At 37.5% G+C, this 23,261-nt stretch overlaps 1 protein-coding gene across 5 annotated transcripts in view; it reads left to right on the top strand.

Annotated features, from left to right (window-relative positions):
* The window catches only part of DAG1 (dystroglycan 1), a 93,444-nt gene extending 72,572 nt beyond the window's left edge, over positions 1-20,872 (top strand). For 4 of the 5 annotated variants that reach the window (XM_039334060.1, XM_039334059.1, XM_039334061.1 and 1 more), the window contains exon 3: positions 16,003-20,872. In XM_039334060.1, coding sequence (XP_039189994.1) covers positions 16,003-18,387 — 2,385 coding nt within the window. In that variant the 3' untranslated portion in view covers positions 18,388-20,872. Of the gene's footprint in view, positions 1-13,940; positions 13,993-16,002 lie in introns of all 5 variants that reach the window. The other variant, XM_039334063.1, reaches the window with a different exon arrangement.
* Positions 20,873-23,261: the final 2,389 nt, after the last annotated feature.

The raw sequence follows: 23,261 nt of genomic DNA, 5'->3' as shown, positions 1-23,261 counted from the left end.
ATTTATGGACTGTATTTATTTATTGTTATCATTTATTATGCTGCTCAACTCTCAAAATAATCTTTGTGTAAATGTACTCCATAGATTTTAAGGAAGACAACCAGAGCTAAAGATATTCTTTTAAAACAGATGATGATAGAGGCAGGTGCTTCTCTGGACAACAGTTTTTCATTTAATACTTTTAAATCATTTTTTCTAAAATTAAGAGAGATTTTTTTAAAACAAAAAATGAATAAAGACAATGGGATCATAGAAAACTTGAGAGGTGCCATAAAAACGTCCAGAAATAACAGATTCCTGCTGTCTCGATTACATTGGTGATATATTAAAATCTAAGAAAAGTTAGTGAAGCAGCACAGATTGCATTTCGTGCTCACCACATTCAACCATGAGTGTAAACTGTAGCTTATTAACACACACCTAAGTAGCAGAGAGCCTTGGATTCTTGTAATTCTTAAAAACACTAGAGCACAAGAAAGATGATTGGGAAATTTTGTTTTGTTTCTTTGTTCTCTTTGATCTCTCAACCGATTGATCTTCATTTTGAATTGTTTGAAGCGAGATTACGTTCATAACCAATAATTAAGTTTGAGGTTGACCCAAGTTCTTCCTTTTTTAATCAAGCTGAGTTTACTACATATATTATATAATGATTATGGCACAGAAGGATAATATATTCAAACCCTTTTCTTCTGGCTCAACTAGGAATATTAAGTTTTCATTCTTGTCCTGTTCAAAGTAAAACTCTTGCCAGCAATTTGCGTGTTCTGCAGTTTAAAAAAATCTATTTATTATGACATTCTGCAACTACATTTTATTATATGTCTCACTGTTGTTCATGTTCACAAGAAAGTTCATATTTGTTTGCAATTTCTCAGGAATTTCTTAATGTTATGAGACAAAAGTAGAAAATATTTTAGATAGAAATAAAAAAATGCATTTTGGCATTAACCTTGGTCATAATTACTTTCTACCTTAGTCCTTAATTCTATGCAGTTTTTTCTCTATATTCTTAAAACATAACTCTTTGCTTAGAACTCAATATAGAGTCTAAAAGAAAAAGTGAAAAAGCTTATCTTTGAACAGAATAGAGATTATACTAAGAACATAAAAAAAATTCCTATGTTTTCCAGCATCTTATTCAGTGTGTATTGGGACAACTCTAGTATTACTTAGTGAAACATTTTTGGCTCTTCTTCCTTTTTTTGTTCAACATAGATGTTAAACTCTTTTGTCTGGAAGATTTTTGCCACTGAATGTAATTAATTGATGCAGTATCCTTCTAATTATGCTGTGGTTACATACATTTGCAGAGCTAACTGCCAACGTTGGATCAATAACTCTAACCCATGTGGTGGGAGAAAAAGTTAGACAGCCAAAATAAGTGGGCATAATTAATTGGTGCACAAGATTCATTGGCAGGCAATTTTGGTAAGCAAAAAAAAAAGCAATTGTAGTAATTGATTACTAAGTAATTAGTAATCATAATCCATAGGCTAAAACTGATTTTATTTTTACCTAAGAATATTTCTAAGAAAAATTGGGTGGAATCCAGATTAAGAATGCAAGGGCTCTTAGCACACTACAGGAAATGTTTAGAAACCGTTATTTTCTGTTAAAATAGGTGTAACAAATTGCTATCTGGAAGAGTGGCCAAATTCCTGCATCTGTCATATTCATTTTTTTCTTACTTTGAATGCATAAATAGTGTGCATTTAAATTTGCAGAAAAGTTTAGGGATTAATTGAAACATACAATTTGATCAGGAGTGCTTACATTTTTATATGTACTGTGGCTGTGTTTACAGATACCTGTAAATAGAATTGCTTTACTAAATACTGAGGGCTCCAGTCTTCATGTATGTGAATAGTTGTAGATTTAATGTGTTTAATACACTAAATGCTTGACTTCTAAAAACCATTGCATATAGTGCTTGTCTTAAAAAGACTGTTGTATACAGAATCCATCTGTATATAAATTGGAATAAATTGCAAAAATGTAAAGAATAAATACAGAGTTGATTGTATTTTCTAATATTAGAAGTGAATTAGAGATCTAGCTTGCATAAAAGAACCGAGATATGCTTGGGATAAAGTTGATTCTTGGTTGCATTTGTCACTGCTTTGTGGGGTGCTGCAAGGCTCAGTATCCTCTCTGCTCTTTTTTAATAATAATAATAATAATAATAATAATAATAATAATAATAATAATAATAATAATAATAATAATAAAAAGTTGGAAGGGACCTTGGAGGTCATCTAGTCCAACCCCCTGCTCAGGCAGGAAACCCTATACCATTTCAGACAAATGGCCATCCAATCTCTTCTTAAAAACTTCCAGTGTTGGAGCATTCACCACTTCTGGAGGCAGGTTGTTCCACTGGTTAATTGTTCTAACTGTCAGGAAGTTTCTCCTTAGTTCTAGGTTACTTCTCTCCTTGATTAGTTTCCATCCGTTGCTTCTTGTCCTGCCTTCAGGCGCCTTGGAAAATAGCTTGACTCCCTCTTCTTTGTGGCAGCCCCTGAGATACTGGAACACTGCTATAATGTCCCCCCTCATCCTTCTTTTCATTAAACTAGACCAGTGATGGCGAACCTTTTAGAGACTGAGTGCCCAAACTGCAACCCAAAACCCACTTATGCATCGTCGAGTGCTGGGTGGGTGTGACCCATTGGCTGGGCGTGGCCCATTGGCTGGGCGTTGCTGCAGTGGTAATGGCAGACTGGGTGGGACTAAAAAGTTCAATCAATTCCAACTTTGCAAGATCTTTTTTTTCCCGCAAGAAGTTAAAATTGGCTGTTTGAACCTTTTTTTTTTTTTTTTTTGCACATGGCGGCGGAGGCCTAAAGCGAAAAGGTTTTATAAAATCCAGCTGAAGGCCTAATAAGATAATAATTATCTTATTATTTTTGACTTAATTTGTTAATGTTTGTTTTGAGAAGGAGTTAAAGTGTGTTATGGTTTTGATTGATAGTATAGTTGGTTTATGTTAGTTAGATTATGTTTGTTTATTTTATTTTTTATCATATAATCAGCTCTGGGAAGTGGGGGAGGGGGTTTATATTGTAATAAATTTATAAAACTTTTAAATTAAAAAAAAGAAAAAATGTACAAAAGAGATGGTTTGCATCCATCATAGAAAGGGACTGAGTTACTTGGCTATAAATTCACAGATTTTCTGGAGGAATATTTAAACTAAACAACGGGGACAGTGAGTTAAATGACACAGAACATCCCTGTCCCCAGCAATCTAAAAACTACAGGGCTATCAGTGCATGTAACATAGATGTGTGTGTGGACAAGAATATCAACCTTGCTGTCAAGCAAAATCAAGCTTCTAATAGCAAGTGCCACAAAAAGTGCACTAACCAAATAGGTGGTAAGACAGTAGGGGAACTCAGGCACCACACAGGTTACATAGAAAGTAAACACAGGGTCAGTCATAAAGGACTCAAATGTCTATACACCAATGCACAGAGTATGAAGTAAGGCTGTACTACGCAAATCATCTTGAAAAGAACACCATGATACACGATATGCTTGACTTTTGGTATGCCTTGTGGAACTCTGCCACTGGTATCAGATGGAGGAGCAATGATTAATTTCTGCCTTAAATCTTTAGAGAAATGTGCATATCTAAGTTAATTTACAAAGCATAGCAGAGGGGAGCTTGTTACATGGCAAGTTCCAGTATTTAAATCTAGGTTCACTACTCTAGGTTTCTTACATTCTGCCTTCCAGGGCGATTTCCTCCCATTTCCTTCTGTATGGAAAATAGAATTTAACAATTGAAGGGCACAAAGGAAAGCAGAGTAAGTAGCAGGTAAAGTAGCAGATAGAGAAGGTTTCTGTAGTAAGGCCTAATGGAATGGAATGCCTACATTCCACATAGAGCCCCCAGTAGTATGTAAGGATTGTAGAATGGTGGTAAAAAGAAATGAGGGAGAAGAATTTGTCTCCCAGAAACCTTGTCGCTTTTACTGTTCTTAAAATGCGTTGGCTGTAATTTTTCCTAAATTACAGGTAATGCCAATAAGAGAGGTTTAAACATCTTGTAGTTTCAATCATCAGTACTGGCACAGAAAGAAAAATCATAGATCAGGAAGTGTGCATTCTCAAGACTAGCTTTGATTAGCGAATCATGGTTTACAGAGAGCCAGTACCTATATACCTTGTTCAAAAATTGTTGAAACAAAACATAAGGGAAGATTAGGGCTACATCCTCCTTTCTACAGTATCTAAATTGGAACTGTAAATTTGTAGCACAGTACAGATAGTCACCAAATTATGACCACAATTGAGCCCAACATTTCTGTTGCTAATCAAGACAATTGTTAAGTAAGTTTTGCCCATTTTACGACCTTTCTTGCCAAATAATAATAATAATAATAATAATAATAATAATAATAATAATATACATAGAAAATGATAAAATTAAACTGCTCTGGGACTTCAGAATTCAAACAGACAAGCACCTGCAACATAACACCCCAGACTTAACAATTGTCGATAAGAAAGACAAAAAAGTCTGGATAGTGGACGTGGCAGTGCCTGGAGACAGCAGAATAGAAGAGAAAGAACTGGAGAAGATAACAAAATACAAAGACCTACAAATAGAAATAGAAAGACTGTGGCAAAAGCAAGCAAGGGTAGTACCAATAGTCATAGGCTCCTTGGGTGCAATCCCAAAACAACTGGAGCACCACTTGAACACCATTGGCATTGACAAATTTGCTATTAGTCAATTGCAAAAGGCGGCCTTATTAGGAACTGCTTCCATCCTGCGACGATACCTGTAATACCATCAAACATCCACATCTGCCTATCCCAGGTCCTGGGTAAGGACTCGATAGGTAGACAAAATGCCAAATCCAGTCTGAACATCTGGCTGACTGTGCGATGATTGAGAATAATAATAATAATAATACTTCAGAATTCAAACAGACAAGCACCTGCAACATAACACCCCGGACTTAACAATTGTCGATAAGAAAGACAAAAAAGTCTGGATAGTGAACGTGGCAGTGCCTGGAGACAGCAGAATAGACGAGAAAGAACTGGAGAAGATAACAAAATACAAAAACCTACAAATAGAAATAGAAAGACTGTGGCAAAAGCAAGCAAGGGTAGTACCAATAGTGATAGGCTCCTTGGGTGCAATCCCAAAACAACTGGAGCACCACTTGAACACCATTGGCATTGACAAATTCGCTATTAGTCAATTGCAAAAGACGGCCTTACTAGGAACTGCTTCCATCCTGCGATGATATCTGTAATACCATCAAACATCCACATCTGCCTATCCCAGGTCCTGGGTAAGGACTCGATAGGTAGACAAAATGCCAAATCCAGTCTGAACATCTGGCTGACTGTGCGATGATCCATAATAACAATAATAATAAAATCGGAAGGTACCTTGGAGGTCATCTAGTCCAACCCCCTGCTCAGGCAGGAAACACTATACCATTTCAGACAAATGGCTGTCCAGTCTCTTCTTAAAAACTTCCAGTGTTGGAGCATTCACCGCTTCTGGAGGCAGGTTGTTCCACTGGTTAATTGTTCTAACTGTCAGGAAGTTTCTCCTTAGTTCTAGGTTGCTTCTCTCTTGATTAGTTTCCATCCGTTGCTTCTTGTCCGGCCTTCAGAAGCTTTGGAAAATAGCTTGACTCCCTCTTCTTTGTGGCAGCCCCTGAGATATTGGAACACTGCTCATGTCCCCCTCATCCTTCTCTTCATTAAACTAGACATACCCAATTCCAGCAACCGTTCCTTATATGTTTTAGCCTCCAGTCCCCTAATCATTTTTGTTGCTCTTCTCTGTACTCTTTCTAGAGTCTCAACATCTTTTTTACATCATGGTGACCAAAACTGGATGCAGTATTCCAAGTGTGGCCTTACCAAGGCATTGTAATGTGGTATTAACAGTTCACGTGATCTTGATTCTATCCCTCTGATAATGCAGCCTAGCATTGTGTTGGCCTTTTTGGCAGCTGCAGCACACTTCTGGCTCATATTTAGGTGATTGTCTACTAGGACTCCGAGGTCCCTCTCACACTTACTACTATTGAGCAAGGTACCCCCTATACTATACCTGTGCATTTGGTTTTTCTTGCCTAAATGTAGAACCTTGCTTTTTTTACCATTGAATTTAATTTTGTTAGATAGTGCCCAGTGTTTAAGTCTGTCCAGATCCTTCTGTATCTTAAGCCTATCTTCTGGAGTGTTGGCTATTCCTGTCAACTTGGTGTCGTCTGCAAATTTGATGAGTTCCCCATCTATCCCCTCGTCCAGATCGTTGATGAAGATGTTGAAGAGCACTGGGCCCAGAACAGAGCCCTGCGGCACCCCACTACACACTTCTCTCCATGTAGATGCGGTTCCATTGAGGACCACACACTGAGTACAGCTGGGTCAGCCAGCTACGGATCCACAGTTGTTAAATGAACTACAGCAGTGGTTAAGTTAGTAACATGGTTGTTAAATGAATCTGGCTTCCCCATTGACTTCTTGCAAAAGATGATCACATGACTCGGGACCTTGCAACCATCATAAATATGAGCCAGTTGCCAAATGTCTGAATTTTGACCATGGGGATGCCACAACAATCATACGTGTGAAAACAGTCAAAAGTCACTTTTTTTGGTACTGTGGTAAGTCGAGGACTACCTGTATGACTTTTCCTGATCCTGTTGAGATACATAATACGAAATGATCTCCAACTTTTCTTTCTACATTCTTTTTAAAATTCCTGAAGAGAAGGTTAGAGTTGCATCTTTTCTGAGTGCAGGGTAGAATCTATTTTTGAAATGAGCATCACGTTTGCTTTAACTTTTACTCTACAGCAGGCATGTCAAACCCGCGATGTCATGTGACGTTGCACGACATATCGGGACTTTTTCCCCATTGCTGCCAATGGGGTGGGTGCGGTTTCAGCGTGATGCATCTGGCCCAAGGGCCGGGAGTTTGACATGCCTGCTCTGCAGTATGATCTTAAAGAAGCTGCTATCTTTTTGACAAAAGCTTTAAACAGTATACAAATAGCATCCCTGTACTTTTTTATAGGGCTATTGTAAAGATTTTTGGAATAATATTATGAAGGTTTTTTTTTTTTAACTTTAAAGTCTATGTCTGTCTGCCTGCCTGCCTGTCTCTTATCAGCCGCAAATGCTTAGTGTTCTGGGAAATATAATACAGTATTACACAATTGTTCAGTGTGGGGACTACAAATACTGTAGCATAGTTGAAGTATTTTTAAGTTGGCAGAATGTGTACTATTCACATTTCGTCTTTCCCTTTCCCAAACTGCTGCCGAGTTTTAACTACTTCACCGAGCAAGAAAGAAAAGGGCATGGTTGAAGCATTTCTGTGATTACACACACACATACATACACACACACACATCAATATTTGGAATAAACTATTTTTGATAAGTATGCTTTAAAAAGTATTGTTTTTGAATTAATATTTTATATAGAATTTAAGAAAAATAAAATAAAATAACTGGAACAACTTCCATGCACAGAACTCTGGAAGATAGTATCTACCTGGCCCATGAGCTTACAGTGACTTTTCAGGAATATCAGGAAAGGTAGATTGTAACAGTGGAGTGTGGTGGGAAGACAGAGAAAGTGTACAAATAGACCTCTATTGAATTTCAGACATTTCTAAAAAGTTATTAAATACCTTCCTTAAAAATTTATTTCTTTAAAACAGAACTATATTTTAGAGAACACAAATTTATTAAAATGTAGGTTTAAAAATCATGCAGTACAGTTATTTAAGGGCCAGTTATTAAGTATCTGAGAACTATTTGGGAAGACGACGACTGCTCAGATGTGAAAAATTATAAAAAGCCAACCATTATAGTATTTATTATTGAAAGATTTTAAACTCCAGAATATGCTGGCATGTATTCCCCAAGGTTGTCCATTAAACCCAGATGGTTCATCTTTTATTTCTATCTCATGAGCTACCTCTGACCAGTCAGCAGTGTTTTTAATTCTCTAATTGTTGTTGTTAATTGCGAAGTCGTGCCCGACCCATCGCGACCCCATGGACAACGTTCCTCCAGGTCTTCCTGTCCTCTACCATCTTCTGGAGTCCATTTAAGTTCACACCTACTGCTTCAGTGACTCCATCCAGCCATCTCATTCTCTGTCGTCCCCTTCTTCTATTGCCCTCAATCTTTCCCAGCATTAGGCCCTTCTCCAGTGAGTCCTTCCTTCTCATTAGGTGGCCAAAGTACTTGAGTTTCAACTTCAGGATCTGGCCTTCTAAAGAGCAGTCGGGGTTGATCTCTTCTAGGACTGACCGGTTTGAACGCCTTGCAGTCCAAGGGACTCTCAGGAGTCTTCTCCAGCACCATAGTTCAAAGGCCTCAATTCTTTGGCGCTCAGCCTTTCTTATGGTCCAACTTTCACAGCCATACATTGCAACTGGGAAAACCATGTCCTGGACTATACGCACTTTTGTTGGCAGGGTGATGTCTCTGCTTTTTAGTATGCTGTCTAGATTTGCCATAGCTTTCCTCCCCAGGAGCAAGCGTCTTTTAATTTCTTGGCTGCAGTCCCCATCTGAGGTGATCTTGGAGCCCAGAAAAATAAAATCTGTCACTACCGCCATTTCTTCCCCATCTATTTGCCAGGAATTGAGAGGGCCGGAAGCCATGATTTTGGTTTTCTTAATGTTGAGTTTCAAGTCAACTTTTGCACTCTCCTTCTTCACCCGCATCAAGAGGCTCTTTAGTTCCTCTTCACTTTCTGCCATTAGAGTGGTATCATGTGCATATCTTAGGTTGTTGATAGTTCTCCCGGCAATCTTAATTCCAACTTTTGATTCATCTAGCCCTGCCTTTCTCATGATGTGCTCTGCATATAAGTTAAATAGGCAGGGTGACAGTATACAGCCTTGCCGGACTCCGGCAAGTATACAGCCTTGCCGGATTCTCTAATTAGACATCTTTTATTTTGCTTGCTAAACTGCATGGGCAATTACTGTATTGGAGAAAAAAAATGTACTACCTGGTAGCTAGTATGTCTGGCTTCTGGAAAATTTCAGATTGTTATTTCAGACTCAGCCTTTGAACGTAGACTTGGAAATGAATCCTGCACTAAAGTTTGTTTCCAAATATGCATACATAAGATTGTAGTCTTACCGTTCAAATAATCTGCATGTACAAAGAAAGAACTAAATAAAAATTTGGCTCTTGCCAGAGTGTGGAAAATATGTAGCCAAAGTGTTTGAATTATGCTCTGTCTTATATTTAAGGGTTCTACTAAAGTCAGTTTGGTTACAGATCAATTTGAACAAAACCAAACACTTAGGTGATATGTATATACAGTACATTCCTTTTCAGCACACCCAAAGCTAAATTCTTCTGTTACTCTTACATATAGTCGTCATGTTTGGAGACTATAGCAAGAATTAACTTGTTCTAGAATAGCAAGCATTAAGTTGTTCTAAGTTTTTGCCATGTTGTATAGTAGCAAAATAAAGATAGCTTTCATATTGTTAAATATAAACCTTCACTACAGAACACTCAAGATCTAATAATGTTGAACTATTTTTAGAAGGATGGCATTTTTATACAAAATTGAGGAATTTTCTTATTTTCTATGAAAGCATTCATCTTAAAGGCACAGTTTTCCCAGACATAGGAATATGGATATTATACAGGTGTCTGTTTTGCTGGAAAAAAGTATATTTCCTCTAATAATCTGCAAATACTTATTTCATGTGATCTTTGCTATGAAACAGTACCATATATGTTTGGGGAGCCCTTCATATTTTTCTTATTCAACTTTTCATGGTATGGTGGAACTTCCAGGGTGATGTATTTGGGGAAACTAAGTTGGCAATTCAGTGTGAAAAAACTGGATCTATAGGGCATATTAGAATTTTTTTTGCTACATTTTCTGATATAATTAAAATGCATTTATTATTACATAGAACACTAATAAATTAGCAACATATTCAGTGCTATCATAAAACACATGACTTTAGCCAAACCAAAATCTGTCAGAATGTTTTGTGCGCAAATTTTAATATCCATATTTCCAACATTTGCTGTGTCTCAAAGGCTATTCATTTCTTAACTATTTTTTAACTGTAAACTTACTTCTTTTAAATAAAAGATGACCCTTTCATATGAGCTGAATTCTAACTAGATATAAGATTATGTATTTTATTTTATTTTATTGAAAATTTTTAAAATTTTACAAAATAAGAAAAAACAACCCTCCCCAACCGACCCCAACCCTCCCACTCCCTCCCTCAACTTTCCCAGAGCTGAATATAGGCTTAATTAAATTTTCTTGAATTCTTAAAAATATATATATATATATATATATATAAACCATAGATAAGTCTAAATACATTACTTAAACTACTAATAGAATAATTAACAATAATATATATATATATAAAAGAGATAAATATTAAAGAAAAAAAAAGAAAATACTTAAAAAAAAGAAGAATAAAGAGAAAGAAAGAAGAAAAGAAATATAAGAAAGTAAAATAATAATAAAACATATAAAGAAAAAATAATACAATCTATAAAATATTAAAATTTGCATATAAATTATTGATAAACTAAGTAATATTTTTTATATCCAACTTATGTTGTATAAAATCTATCTATTTTTCCCATACCACAAAAAACTTCTCTTGCGATTGATCCTTTAAAAAAGCCGAAATCTTTGCCATTTCCGCCAGATAGGATACTTTAAAAAACCACTCTTGCAAAGTAGGCAAAGATTCCTTCTTCCAGTATTGCCCTACTAACAACCTTGTGGCTGTAATTAAATTTAACATCAATATGACCTCCTTAGTATCACAATTGGTAACAATACCTAGCAAAAACAATTGTGGGGTAAATTTTACCCTCCTTCTAAAAATTCTTTGAATATTCCACCATATCTTAATCCAAAAGGCTTTTATATTTTTACACGACCACCAAATATGGTAATAAGTAGCATCCAAACAACCACATCACCAACATTTGGGCTGTAAGTCGGGATACATACGAGACATTTTTTGTGGATCAAGGTGTGATATAAGATTATGTATTATCAAGAATTGGATTTTTCCCCCCCAAAGCAACACTATACATTCTATATTACAAATGATCATTGGGATGATAGAGGAGAAATTTTGTTTAGTAAACTCATTTATGACATTCATTAAACAGTCCATATAGTGCATAATGAGTTTCTTCACAGACTACTAGAATTAGTAGCTTTCTTCTTGAATTAAGAATTTGGGGTCCATTTTATTTACATGACATGATATATTGCAAACAATTTGTATCACTCTGTTTTAATGTTAATAGTGAGGTAATGAGATGTCAAATAGTCTAATTGCTAAATATCACATTTTTCCAATTTGCAGATATGAGTTTTTGTTTTTTTTAAAAAAATAAAATCTATAAATTGAACTCAACTTTTGGTCATTTGAATGAAAAGTAATGCCTCCAGTGTTGTAACTCCCCAACAGATGACAGTACTGATATTCTTTAGCATCTGTTCCTTCAGTTCATAGGAAGTTGCTGTGAGAAAAGGTTGTGTTATTCTTCATGAAATGGAACTTGCAATAGTATCACTGAGCTTTAAGCAATCCAGTATAGTGTATATTGTACAGCCCTAGAATTGCCTGAAGACTTTCATTTAAGAATTCATCTTTAGATTCGCCAACATGAAAATCTGGTTAGTAGAGGTAGTTGTCACTTAACAATGGGAGCTGGGACCTGAATTCTGTTGCTAAGTGGTTGTAAAGTGTGCCATATGACCACATCGCTTAGTGACAGCAGTCCTGGCAGTCCCTGTTGCCATCATAGGATTGTGACTTGGAATTTCCTGTTGACATCCAACAAACAGTCAGTAGTAATCCATTAGGAAGTTGCAGGTCTAGGCAGTTCAGCAGGTCGGCAGGCCAGCAAGTGTTGTGGAATGTGGCGTGGCCAGACAGAGGTGCTTCGGAGGTATAAGAGACTGTGCGGATGGCTGTGGCTGCCATGATGGGGGTGCTGCAGTCTGGCGCATGCATGTGTGCTACCAAGTATGGGCAGATGGGTGCGGCAGGTGTGTGCCTGCTACAGAGTATGAGATTGCTGGAAGATGACTATGGGAAATTTGGCAGCTCTGTCTGTCTGTTGGTAACGCTGACAGTATATCTAGCAAGAAGATAAACAGTAGCCAGTTACAATACACTGTATATATTGAAGGTAATTATGTATTAGTGAAGAATTGATTATAGAATTATGACAAGATTTCAGAGGAAAGCTATTCCTCTGGTCTTTCCATTATACAGTAATTCATTTCATTGTGGAGTGTTTCTAAAGAATCTTAAACTTTTAAAGGGCAACCCAGAGACATGTCTAGTGAAATCAGTGGAACAATAAGCTGAATCTATTATGCTAATCATACATATTTTATTTTACTACAGTTTATAAATGTTTATAAAAACAGCTGTCTTGTTTATAATGCTCTGAACAATTAAATAAAAGTTAATCAAATTACCTGCAGAATAAATGAGGTTGCCAAACATTTTCACTTCTACAAAGAAATAATATATATAAACATAATTTTATTTTCCTCCTTGAATTGTGCATTTGAAGGTTTTTTAAAAATGATCTTATGTAGTCCAATATTTCAGGATTCTAATTCTAAATAGCATGAGTTTAGAGTTATAAGAGATGGAAAGAGCCCTTTAAGTCACTTCTGTTTGCAGAAAATGGAAGAGTGAAATTGAAGAAAAAAAAACTAGGTGAAGTGAACTCTCATTAGAGTCTTTTGAATATTGAAGTGCTACTTTTGCTTATGTTATGCTCTTTCATTCCTAAATTAGGCTGGAGGATATTGGGCAGGCACTCATTTTAGTCCTAGTATTCTTAGAATTAATCCTTTTCATATTCACTGTGATAAAATTACTTCTAGGAAAGGCTAGGAAAAAATACGCAGACCTTAAATGCAAATGATGGTGACTGCAATACTTTGAAATTTGTATAGCTATTTTGGTTAAGCTCTCCAAAGAAAGAATAAAAAGTGTCTGAATTATTAAAAAAAAAAGAATACATAACAAGTGCTTAAAATATAAATGAAAAAATACAACAGAAAAATAAAATATAGAATATGTAGTCACAACATAATCTTTTTTTAAAAAAAAAAGGTTGCTATATTTTGTATAAATGAGCCCCATATTTCATTATACTTATCCATAAAAAACCTACATTATAGGCAATCTGCTTATAAATAGCAAGTGTCATCAAGTCTTTAATCCGTTGAGTAAATAGGCTATACATTCGTCTTTCCAATTAGCTATAGTAAGGGGATAGAGAATCCCCTTACTAGTTCATTACTTTCTCTTAGTAAGTATAGGACATTGTAAAAACATACATTTTAAAGAAGCATTGTCTTTATTACATCTCCAACAAAATGGTGTCCTGGACAATCCATTTTTATACAGAAGTAATAGAGTCCAATAAATTCTAAACATTATCCTTTGTTGTATATTTCATAATTGAAGATCCAATGATATTCTTGCTATAGACATTAAGACACTCATTGTCTAGGCAATATAGGAACCTCTAATTCTTCATTCCACTCAGCCTTTAACATTTGCGCATAATAGATAACAAATATCAATAAAAACTTATTATAGATAGTTCTTGACTTATGACTGATCATTTCTTAAAAGAACAATATGTATTTTTCTGTTTGTTTGTTTTTTCTGTTGTTATTTTAAAAGCAACAAAGTCTGAATTATTTCTTCTGGAATTATAAAATTTGTCTACAACTAATTTGGATCAGCAAAATTACTGATATTTTAAAATAGACCCAACTCTGTTTTATCCCTTCAAATGCCTGATTCAGGCATTCCTATATAATACATAGCACACACATAATACATTTCTTTTGTGCTGGAATTTTGTGTTTCCTATTCAGGTTGCCCTGGAGAAAATGGCTGGATATGCTAGATGGTGGCAGTGCCAAAAATGTATGTGTATATTTTTATACATATATTACAATGTATATAGCTACCCATCTCATTCACAATTTGTCAGGCAGCAAACAAGACTTAAAGCCAAAGCAAAATCACAACAGCCAAAGACAAATAAAACACAAAAATTCTATGATCTAAAAATATTCCACTTCTAATCATAGGATTAGGACTAAATAAACTCAACAATTAACTTCCCAGCCCTAAAGTCTGAGGGAACATGGATATCTACAAGAAAAGTTAAAACATTCCTTGAAAAGGCCCATTTGGTCCCTTTAGTAGTTGAGCAGTTTCAACACTTTAGTTGTACTGCCATTTTTAAAATTGTTTTTGTCTCCTTGACAAAGACAGCAGAGGCTTTTGTATATTATTATTGCTGCAAAACTGGGTAATTTTAAAAAGCTGAAAATCACTTGGATTGTGGTGGGATAGAAATGGAATAAAAAATTCACTTGAAATATGAATGTTTTGATGCTTTTGAATACATGTGTAGATGATGTTAGAAAATGAACAATAAATAAACTATCTTTCAGTTCTGTACAAGTTCTCAACCTTCTATGCCACACAGTCCTTGCTTAGGTCCTGTTCTATTACCACTGGTGTGTCCACATATTTTCAGTCAGTACAGTATGAAAGGAAAGAAAGGAGTCCCTGTGGATTTACTCTGCTAGTTGTTGCTGACTATAGGGGGTAGCGCTCATCTCCAATTCAAGACTGTGATCTAGCGCCATCTGAAGATGTTTGGGTGGTCATGATGTCATGGAGCGCTGTTTCCTCCCCACCGAAGTGGTACCTATTTATCTACTCACATTTGCATACTTTTAAACTGCTAGTTGGTCAAGAGCTAGGCCAGGGGTTCTCAACCTTGGCAACTTTAAGACTTGTGGACTTCAATTCCCAGAATTCCTCAGCCAGCAAAGCTGGCTGAGGAATTCTGGGAGTTGAAGTCCACAAGTCTTAAAGTTGCCAAGGTTGAGAACCCCTGAGCTAGGCGAAGACATAAACTTACTCGAGTCTGCACCTACAAGCCCAGCATCTTAACTGCAGGGCCATTGTGTTGCCAGCCCAGATTCTTTCATTATTTATTACTTTTACAAGAGGACTTTGCTGCAGAGTTAGGGCACTTTGTTTTAAGAAACTGCCAAATCAAAAAGAATCTTATCCTTCAAGAGGTAGCTTAATTATGTGGGCTAGGAATGTATTAAACTCTAGCGTTAACACAGTCTCCCAAATAAGCCTATGAAAGTTTAAGACTAAGCATTTATACGATTTGTCCTAATCCTTTATGAAAGATAACATTCCTTTTACTCTCAATTCCTTTATTTCCAACTATACAAAGATTAATCCTTGGCACTCCATAAGCAATAAGCAGATACTTGTTTATAAGGAACAGCTTCTAACAGTTTTCAGTTATTTTATGTATTCTTGGTTTGCTATAAAAAGTTGCATTCTTACAACTCAGCCATTCCCACTCAAATGGTAATAATTTTATTCATTCATTCATTCATTCATTCAATTTCTATAGCCACCTATCTCAGTCAATGACTCTGGGCTACTAACAGTTCAAAAAATATTACCAGTAAAAATACTAAAAACCTATTAAAACAGTAAAATATGCTGAATAAACCACAAAAACATACAATGGTCTGTTTACTAAGATGGATGAAGCCAGGCGATTCCCTGCTGAAAAACCAGAGTCAGAAGGCTTCAGTTTGGCCAAAAGAAACCAGAGATCCCAGCTCACAGGTTAACAAACTAAAGAAGAATCTTCTATGTTTGATTAGCCTTTTTTTTGGAAGAAAAATTAGTTCACAGTAAGCCAGAAAATTTCATAGTTTTGGCATATGGGGAGAAACAAAATTTCAGTTTCCTGTAGCTTCTCAACAGCGTCCATATTTTTCTTGAGTAGCTGCCTGTTAGGAGAATTTCTAAAATGTGTTTTGCATTTTGTGTATTATTGCTTTCTAAAGAATAATGTAGCTGTCATTTTTTTTTTCACTTTAATAGATTGCTGAAGCTGGAAAAGAATCCTTACCTTCTTGGTTGCACTGGGAACCTGAGAGCAGAACCTTGGAAGGGCTCCCGCTTGAAACAGATAAAGGCATTCATTATATCTCAGTGACTGCAGTGCATCTGGTATCTAATGGAAGCTACGTGCCCCAAACCACCAATGTCTTTTCAATTGAAGTTCATCCTGAAGATCATAATGAACCTCAGTCGGTACGGGTGGCTTTACAAGATGTAAATGAAGCATCACCATTTGTGTGTAGCGCTGAGGAACCAGTCACCATCTTAACTGTAATTTTGGATGCTGACTTAACAAAAATGACACCAAAGCAGAGGATTGAGCTTTTGAATAGAATGAAAACCTTCTCAGAAGTGGAACTGTATAACATGAAATTAGTTCCTGTTGTAAATAATAGACTCTTTGATATGTCAGCCTTTATGGCTGGGCCAGGGAATGCTAAGAAGGTGGTAGAAAATGGAGCCTTGCTATCATGGAAACTGGGTTGTTCTCTGAGCCAAAACAGTGTTCCCAACGTAAGTAATGTTGAATCTCCAGCTAAGGAAGGAACAATGTCTGCTCATCTTGGTTACCCTGTAGTTGGTTGGCACATTGCAAACAAGAAACCTAATCTTCCAAAGAGAATAAGACGGCAGATTAATGCTACACCAACGCCTGTGACTGCTGTTGGACCTCCAACAACTGCCCCCCAAGAACCTCCAAGTAGAATTGTTCCAACACCAACTTCTCCAGCCATTGCACCTCCTACTGAAACAATAGCTCCACCAGTAAGAGAACCTGTACCATTGCCTAAGAAACCCACAGTTACTATTAGAACAAGAGGTGCTATTATTCAGACACCCACCCTTACCCCACCTCAGCCAACCAGAACAGTAGAAACAGGTACTATTACTTCTGGCCAGATTCGACCAACATTGCCTGGGCAGGTAGAACCTACTGCTGTTGTTACACCTCCCACAACAAAGAAACCCAAAGGAACAACTCCAAGAGTATCAACACCCTCAACAACTGATACAGGAACAACACGAAGACCAAGACCTTCAAAAACTCCTCGACCTCCAAAGCCTCCTCGGACTACTAAACCAAGTGTGGTGGCTGAAAAAACCGTTTCACCACCAACTCGTATTCGCACTACTGCAGTTGGAATTCCCCGTGTGCCCAATGATCCACCAGAGTTGAAAAACCATATTGACAGGGTAGATGCATGGGTAGGCACATACTTTGAGCTCAAAATACCTTCCGACACTTTCTACGACAAAGAAGATACCACCACTGATAAACTACAACTGACTATGAAACTTGAAAATGAGAAAGCATTGGAGGAAAACTCCTGGGTGCAGTTCAATAGCACTAGTCAATTAATGTACGGATTACCTAATCACACCCACGAAGGCAGACATGAGTTTTTTATGCATGCTACAGACAAAGGTGGCCTTTCAGCTGTGGATGCTTTTGAAATATTTGTCCACACTCTTGAAGATGATGAGATACCTCCAGTTAAATTTAAGGCCAGATTCCATGGAGACCATAATACAGTAGCCAATGACATTCATAAAAAAATTATGTTGGTAAAGAAGTTGGCATTTGCTCTTGGTGATAGAAACAGTAGTACTATTACCTTAGAGAATATTGGCAAAGGTTCTATTTTAGTTGAATGGACAAATAATACTCTGCCTCTGGATCCCTGCCCCAAAGAAAAGATTGTCGTCTTGAGTAGAAAAATTTCTGATGACTCTGGAGTTCCAAGCACAGTTTTTTCAAATACCCTAGAACCAGAATTTAAGCCCATCAATATTTCTGTAGTTGGTGCTGGTAGCTGCAAACACATTCAGTTTATTCCTGTGACTAAAGATGGGTTCCCTACAACAGTACGTCCCACGGAAGTTGTTCCACGAGCTCCGGAAAAGACAAGTGAAGATGATGTTTATCTGCACACTGTAATTCCTGCAGTAGTGGTGGCAGCCATTTTGCTTATAGCTGGCATTATTGCTATGATTTGTTATCGCAAAAAGAGAAAAGGCAAACTCACTATAGAAGACCAGGCCACCTTTATCAAGAAAGGAGTACCAATAATCTTTGCAGATGAGCTGGATGACTCCAAGCCTCCCCCTTCCTCTAGCATGCCACTGATTCTGCAGGAAGAAAAAGCTCCTCTCCCTCCCCCTGAGTATCCAAATCAAAATATGCCGGAAACCACTCCACTGAACCAAGATGTCATAGGAGAATATACACCTTTGCGGGATGAAGACCCTAATGCCCCTCCCTATCAGCCTCCCCCTCCTTTCACAACACCCATGGAGGGTAAAGGTTCCCGCCCAAAGAACATGACCCCCTACAGGTCTCCACCTCCCTATGTCCCTCCTTAATGAACCAGAGACACCTTCGGAGATGGAGCCTTTAGTTCCACACCAGTGTTATCTGTAGGGATCAGTGGCCTGCAAATCTGTTGCCAATTAGAAAACCAACATTCAGAATCTCAAACATTGCCTGATCCCAGCAGGCCCTCTCCGAGTGCATTTGCAAAACCAGAGTGCTTGTGGAACTTTTGGGACACTGATTTTATTTTTGCCTAACAGCTTATGTTTTGTTTATTCATAGAAAAAAAAAACCTTCTTGGCTCAAAATATTTCTGACAGCAGGCGTCTCAAAGCATTTTGTGCAAAGGGAGACTGGACATGCAGGCAGCACTAGGGGTGGCACACTGGGTTGGTCTCTGCTGTTTGCCTTTAAAACTAACTGTACTGTCTTTTCTATTCAAGTGTGTCTAGCTACAGGGCATAACATGAAACATAGCCTAAGAATTAAATTCAAAGGACTTTATGAAATCAATATTAAGTTTTTACACTTAATTACCGAAACGTATCTGTATAGGTTTGGGAAAAGAGGGAAGTGCTTTACTACAAATAAGCTCAAAGGGTGTTTCCAGTGCCAATCAGGCTGAGGAATCATCTTTTTTTATCAAAGGAATCCTATTTTTTCACATATTATACAATTCAGTCATCACCTGGGGTCCTTTCTGCAAACTGTAGCGCTCTTGTTTCTCTAGCCTGCTGTTGCTTGACCGATGGCACAAATATCTTTAACAATGGAGTTTGAAGTATCTTTGCCATTATCAAAAAGCAGAATTATGGAGTAATGTTGCTGCCTTTTGGAAAGTGGAGGCCCAACAGTGGTATCTGTAGACTGCAAAGGGTCATGGTGCTGCACTGACATTTTTCCATCTGGAAGGTATACTTTGGCTTTTGAAACACTCTTGAGGTATTTTGGTGAAGATGCAATATTTTTACAGAGTGTAATGAGGTTTCCTTATATGAACTCCTTCTGGGCCCACAGTATTGGAACAGCCCCTTGTCCCCTCCACCGTTCTGGTTGTCCCAGTTCACTCCTTCACTGTTTTCTATTGCATACAGATGCAGTAGAACCAGTCTGACGTATGGCAAAAGTAACAACAGATGCCAGAAGCAGTTCTTAGTAAACATCAATGAACTCTCAGCTCTAATTTTTTTACTAAATTTTTGATACAGCGTCAAATTTTATTAATTATAAAAAAATAATAGTGGTAATGCTGCCAGCAGTTTGTATGAGCTTAGCTTCTTAGTACCAATTCACTGGGTCTGATGCTATGCTCATGTTGCTTTTTTTTCCTTTTTTTTTTTTGGTCTTTCATAGTAATTGTTTTAAATATTAGAGCCATGTCTCGGTTTCTTGCCTTTTTAAAAAAAGAACTGAACTTCCTTCTGAGAAGTTGGAGCTACTCTCAGGGTGGTTCCCAGCTTTTTTTCTTTAGACAAAATCATTTTACGCATGGATTTTTTTTTCTTGTCCTTTGAGACTATTTTGGGTACACTAGAGGGAGGAGAAACCTTTTGCAATAATGAGTCCATCCCCTGGCTGGGGGTTGGGCAGCCTCTGGCTGACTTTGCACACAAAGCAAACACTTCTAAGCCATATTGACTGTTTTGCAAAGTATTTTTGTGTGCTGACATGGCCAGTTAACATGCTAGTGGATAAATGGCTAAGATGACCTTCACCTCTGAACTTGTTCCAGTGGCATTTTTCATCAAATATCTTTTAAAATATGCGAACAGAATTTAAAACCTGAAAACAAATGTTAATTTTGCTCTCCCCCACTCTGAGAGGGCTAGAAGGATACGTGTTGGAAGTGAGGGCGACAGTATAGATTTGCCCTAGAAAGTTTCTTTCCCTCCCCCCCCAATCCCTGATGCTTGAATATTGTCCTGTGACTGCTGTAAAGTAAAGACAGGCTCTGGGACGCTTCTCCTCACTCAAAAGAGGTCAAGGAAGATCATTGTGGCTTCAGGTAAGGCACAGTGCATTTGGACAGATGCACTTTGGAAGTAAAGTTAATAAGCTACTCCTCCCCCTTCCCTGAGTTACCAGTTTGATGCCAATAGCCCTATTGGCTGGCCCACATTTCAAGATGTCCCCCACTTTATCAACACCCACAGCCTCCTAAGCCTAGATGCTGCAAGCTTGAAGGGCCTTCCAAACAGTGCCGTTGTCCCTAGCAACTGATACCACTTTATTACTGGTCATGTGCACACGCAAACAATTTCAGGCCTGGGCCTACCTGTCACCATAGAAACTGGAGGCGAAGGGGCAGTGAACAGAATAATAACAATGGCGTTCTCATCAGCTGGTTTCCCCTAAGCACCAGTGCTGTTTGTTTATGCCACTAGACACTGTAATGATGGGAGAAAATCTTGTATTAAAAAGTGTTCACCAATCACTGATGTGTTTTTATGTCCTTATATAATTATTTTAAAATGTGTTTTCTGCATTATGTAAAGAAACATATCAACTAAATAAACCAGTGTACTTTACTATAAACTCAGAAGTTATAGAGCTCTTCCATTGGATCCACAGGGTTCTCAGCACACTAATAGTTTCATTACTTGAAAAACATCCAATAGAGGTATTGCATAAAATTCAGCAGAATGATCCCAGGTTGTTTGAGCACTGTGTTGCACAGTGAGAAAGTGTTGTGGTATTCTTCAAGGAATTCCAGGTATTCTTAGTGTTGATTTCAAAAGCCTTCCCAAAGGTGGGGCGGGTAGAGACTGAGTTTCAGCCAAGTTCACACCTAGTTGCCATAGATAGATAGGTAACCTTTATTGTCATTTTTTACTGTGGGCACAATGGCACACATTAAAAATGAAATTTAGTTGTTTGCTCTCAAAGTGTACACATACATAACACAACACATATTTAAACACACTATATACAACATACATATAGACCTACACTCTTACATATACATAACATAAATATTAATCACTGTCCATCCTGAATACATAAAGGAGAGGTGAAGCTTTAGAGTTCACAAGGTTAATACATAAGATGGGGAATAGCTTAAAAAACTTTGCAGCTGAATTAAATCTTCACCGGTGAGTGGAGGAAATTTAAGGATCAAAACTGATAAGCAGAACACAATAACAGTAAAAATATTCGAATTATATTAAGGAAAGTAAGGACTCTTCAGACACGATTGTAAATCATATAGAATCAAAGGACCTTGGAAGAAATAATGTAAGGGAAATAAAAAATTAGAGACCATGAACATCTTTTAATTCTGCCTGCTTCTTCCACCTTTTGCCCAATGAGAAATTTAGTAGTCCTGAACTTTCCATGCTATTTTTTTAAATTCAAATTCTCAGTAAAGGAGTTGCCACAACAAGAGATTTCTGGAATAATTTCTGAATGGCTGGAGCATAGACTGGGATTCTTCATATTAATTACATCAGATTTTTATTATTAATAATATAGTCTGTCCATGAAAATGCCTCACAGGCATGATTCATCCTCCTAACGCAAATAACCTCAAGGGCCTATTTTAAAGGTGAAAAGCATTATAGCATAATTAAATCTTCACTTTTAGCATTCTGTGACAGTTTCCCAGCCAGTCTTGCAATCCCTTGTTCCCTCCATCCAGCAGCAGTCATTTGCATGCCTACTAGGAAGGGAAGGAGGAAGGAAGGGAAAAAAGGAAGGAAAGTAGATTTCTGATGTTCCTTGCCACATTCTCACAAGAAACTCAATGGAGACGTCAGCAGGAAATTTCTCCTACTCCCACTGTTCTTTTTCTTTCTTCCTGCCCTTGGTCATTCTCTTTCTCTGCTCAGGTAAAGAAATATCTCTGAAGCAATAACCTAACAACCAAGGACTATCACTCTTACTGTTCTCTAGGTTCCCCCAAACACCAGTTCTACTATTGTCCTGGTGGGATTCCTCAACCAGCAAAAACAGATTGTAGAGTGGGAATAGGAGCTCAGGGAATCTGTTTAGGACAGGTGATCTCTTCCTCTCTTTAGCAGGCACTGGAGATAATTTAGTTTCAGTAAGAACAATTTATCAACAAAAATTATATTCACTTTGCTACATTAACTATTCAGTGAAACTTGCTGGTCCTTTCAAAATTGTATCTCTACCGCAGAGTAGGTTGTTTTTAATAGATGGTTGTAATTTCACTTTCATTAGGGGAGTATGCTTTTCCTCTGTGACTAGAAGCATGTTTAGTTGTTCTTTTGGAGATTGTAGGTCAGAGGGATGACAGAAAGATGATAAAATTGAACTTCTTGACCATATTCTGTATCTATAGCAGCGGTTCTCAACCTTTTTAATGCCGCGACCCCAACCGGTCGTAAGTCAACTAAACTGGTCGTAAGTCGAGGGCTAAACCGGTCGTAAGTCGAGGACTACCCAGCCAGTCGTAAGTTGAGGACTTTCCCTGCCCGGGAGCACCACGCATGCATGGTGCTGCCCCTTGCGCCGGCTGAGGCGTAGCTGGCAAGCAGCAGAGACGGAGCAGCTGGCCCAGCCCAAGGGAGGTAAGGCACCCGCCGGAAAAGGGGAAAAAAATGGCGGACAGCCTTGCTTGGCGACCCCCGTGAAATGGTCGATCGACCCCAAATGGGGTCGCGACCCATAGGTTGAGAACCGCTGATCTATAGGATATGTCTTCACTGATTCCAGACTTAGTATTTTCTTAAACTAATTAAGCATTTAGATTAATTCTATGTTATAATAGTTTTACATAGGCTTTAAAACTGATAAATATCTAATTGGGGATAATTCTATATGCATTCATAATTCATGTAGTTGTATTTGCTTTAGTCAGGAAGACTAAAGTTCATATTAACATTCTTTCTGTATCCCTAAGGCACAATTCTATGCTTACTTAGAACACTGGAAGCCCCATTTAATGCAGGCAAACTAATTT

This window comes from Crotalus tigris, unplaced genomic scaffold (assembly GCF_016545835.1).
Source record: "Crotalus tigris isolate CLP2741 ecotype Arizona unplaced genomic scaffold, ASM1654583v1 scf7180000017625.6296891, whole genome shotgun sequence".
Taxonomy (NCBI): domain Eukaryota; kingdom Metazoa; phylum Chordata; class Lepidosauria; order Squamata; family Viperidae; genus Crotalus; species Crotalus tigris.
This window is presented reverse-complemented; position numbering and strand designations above follow the sequence as displayed.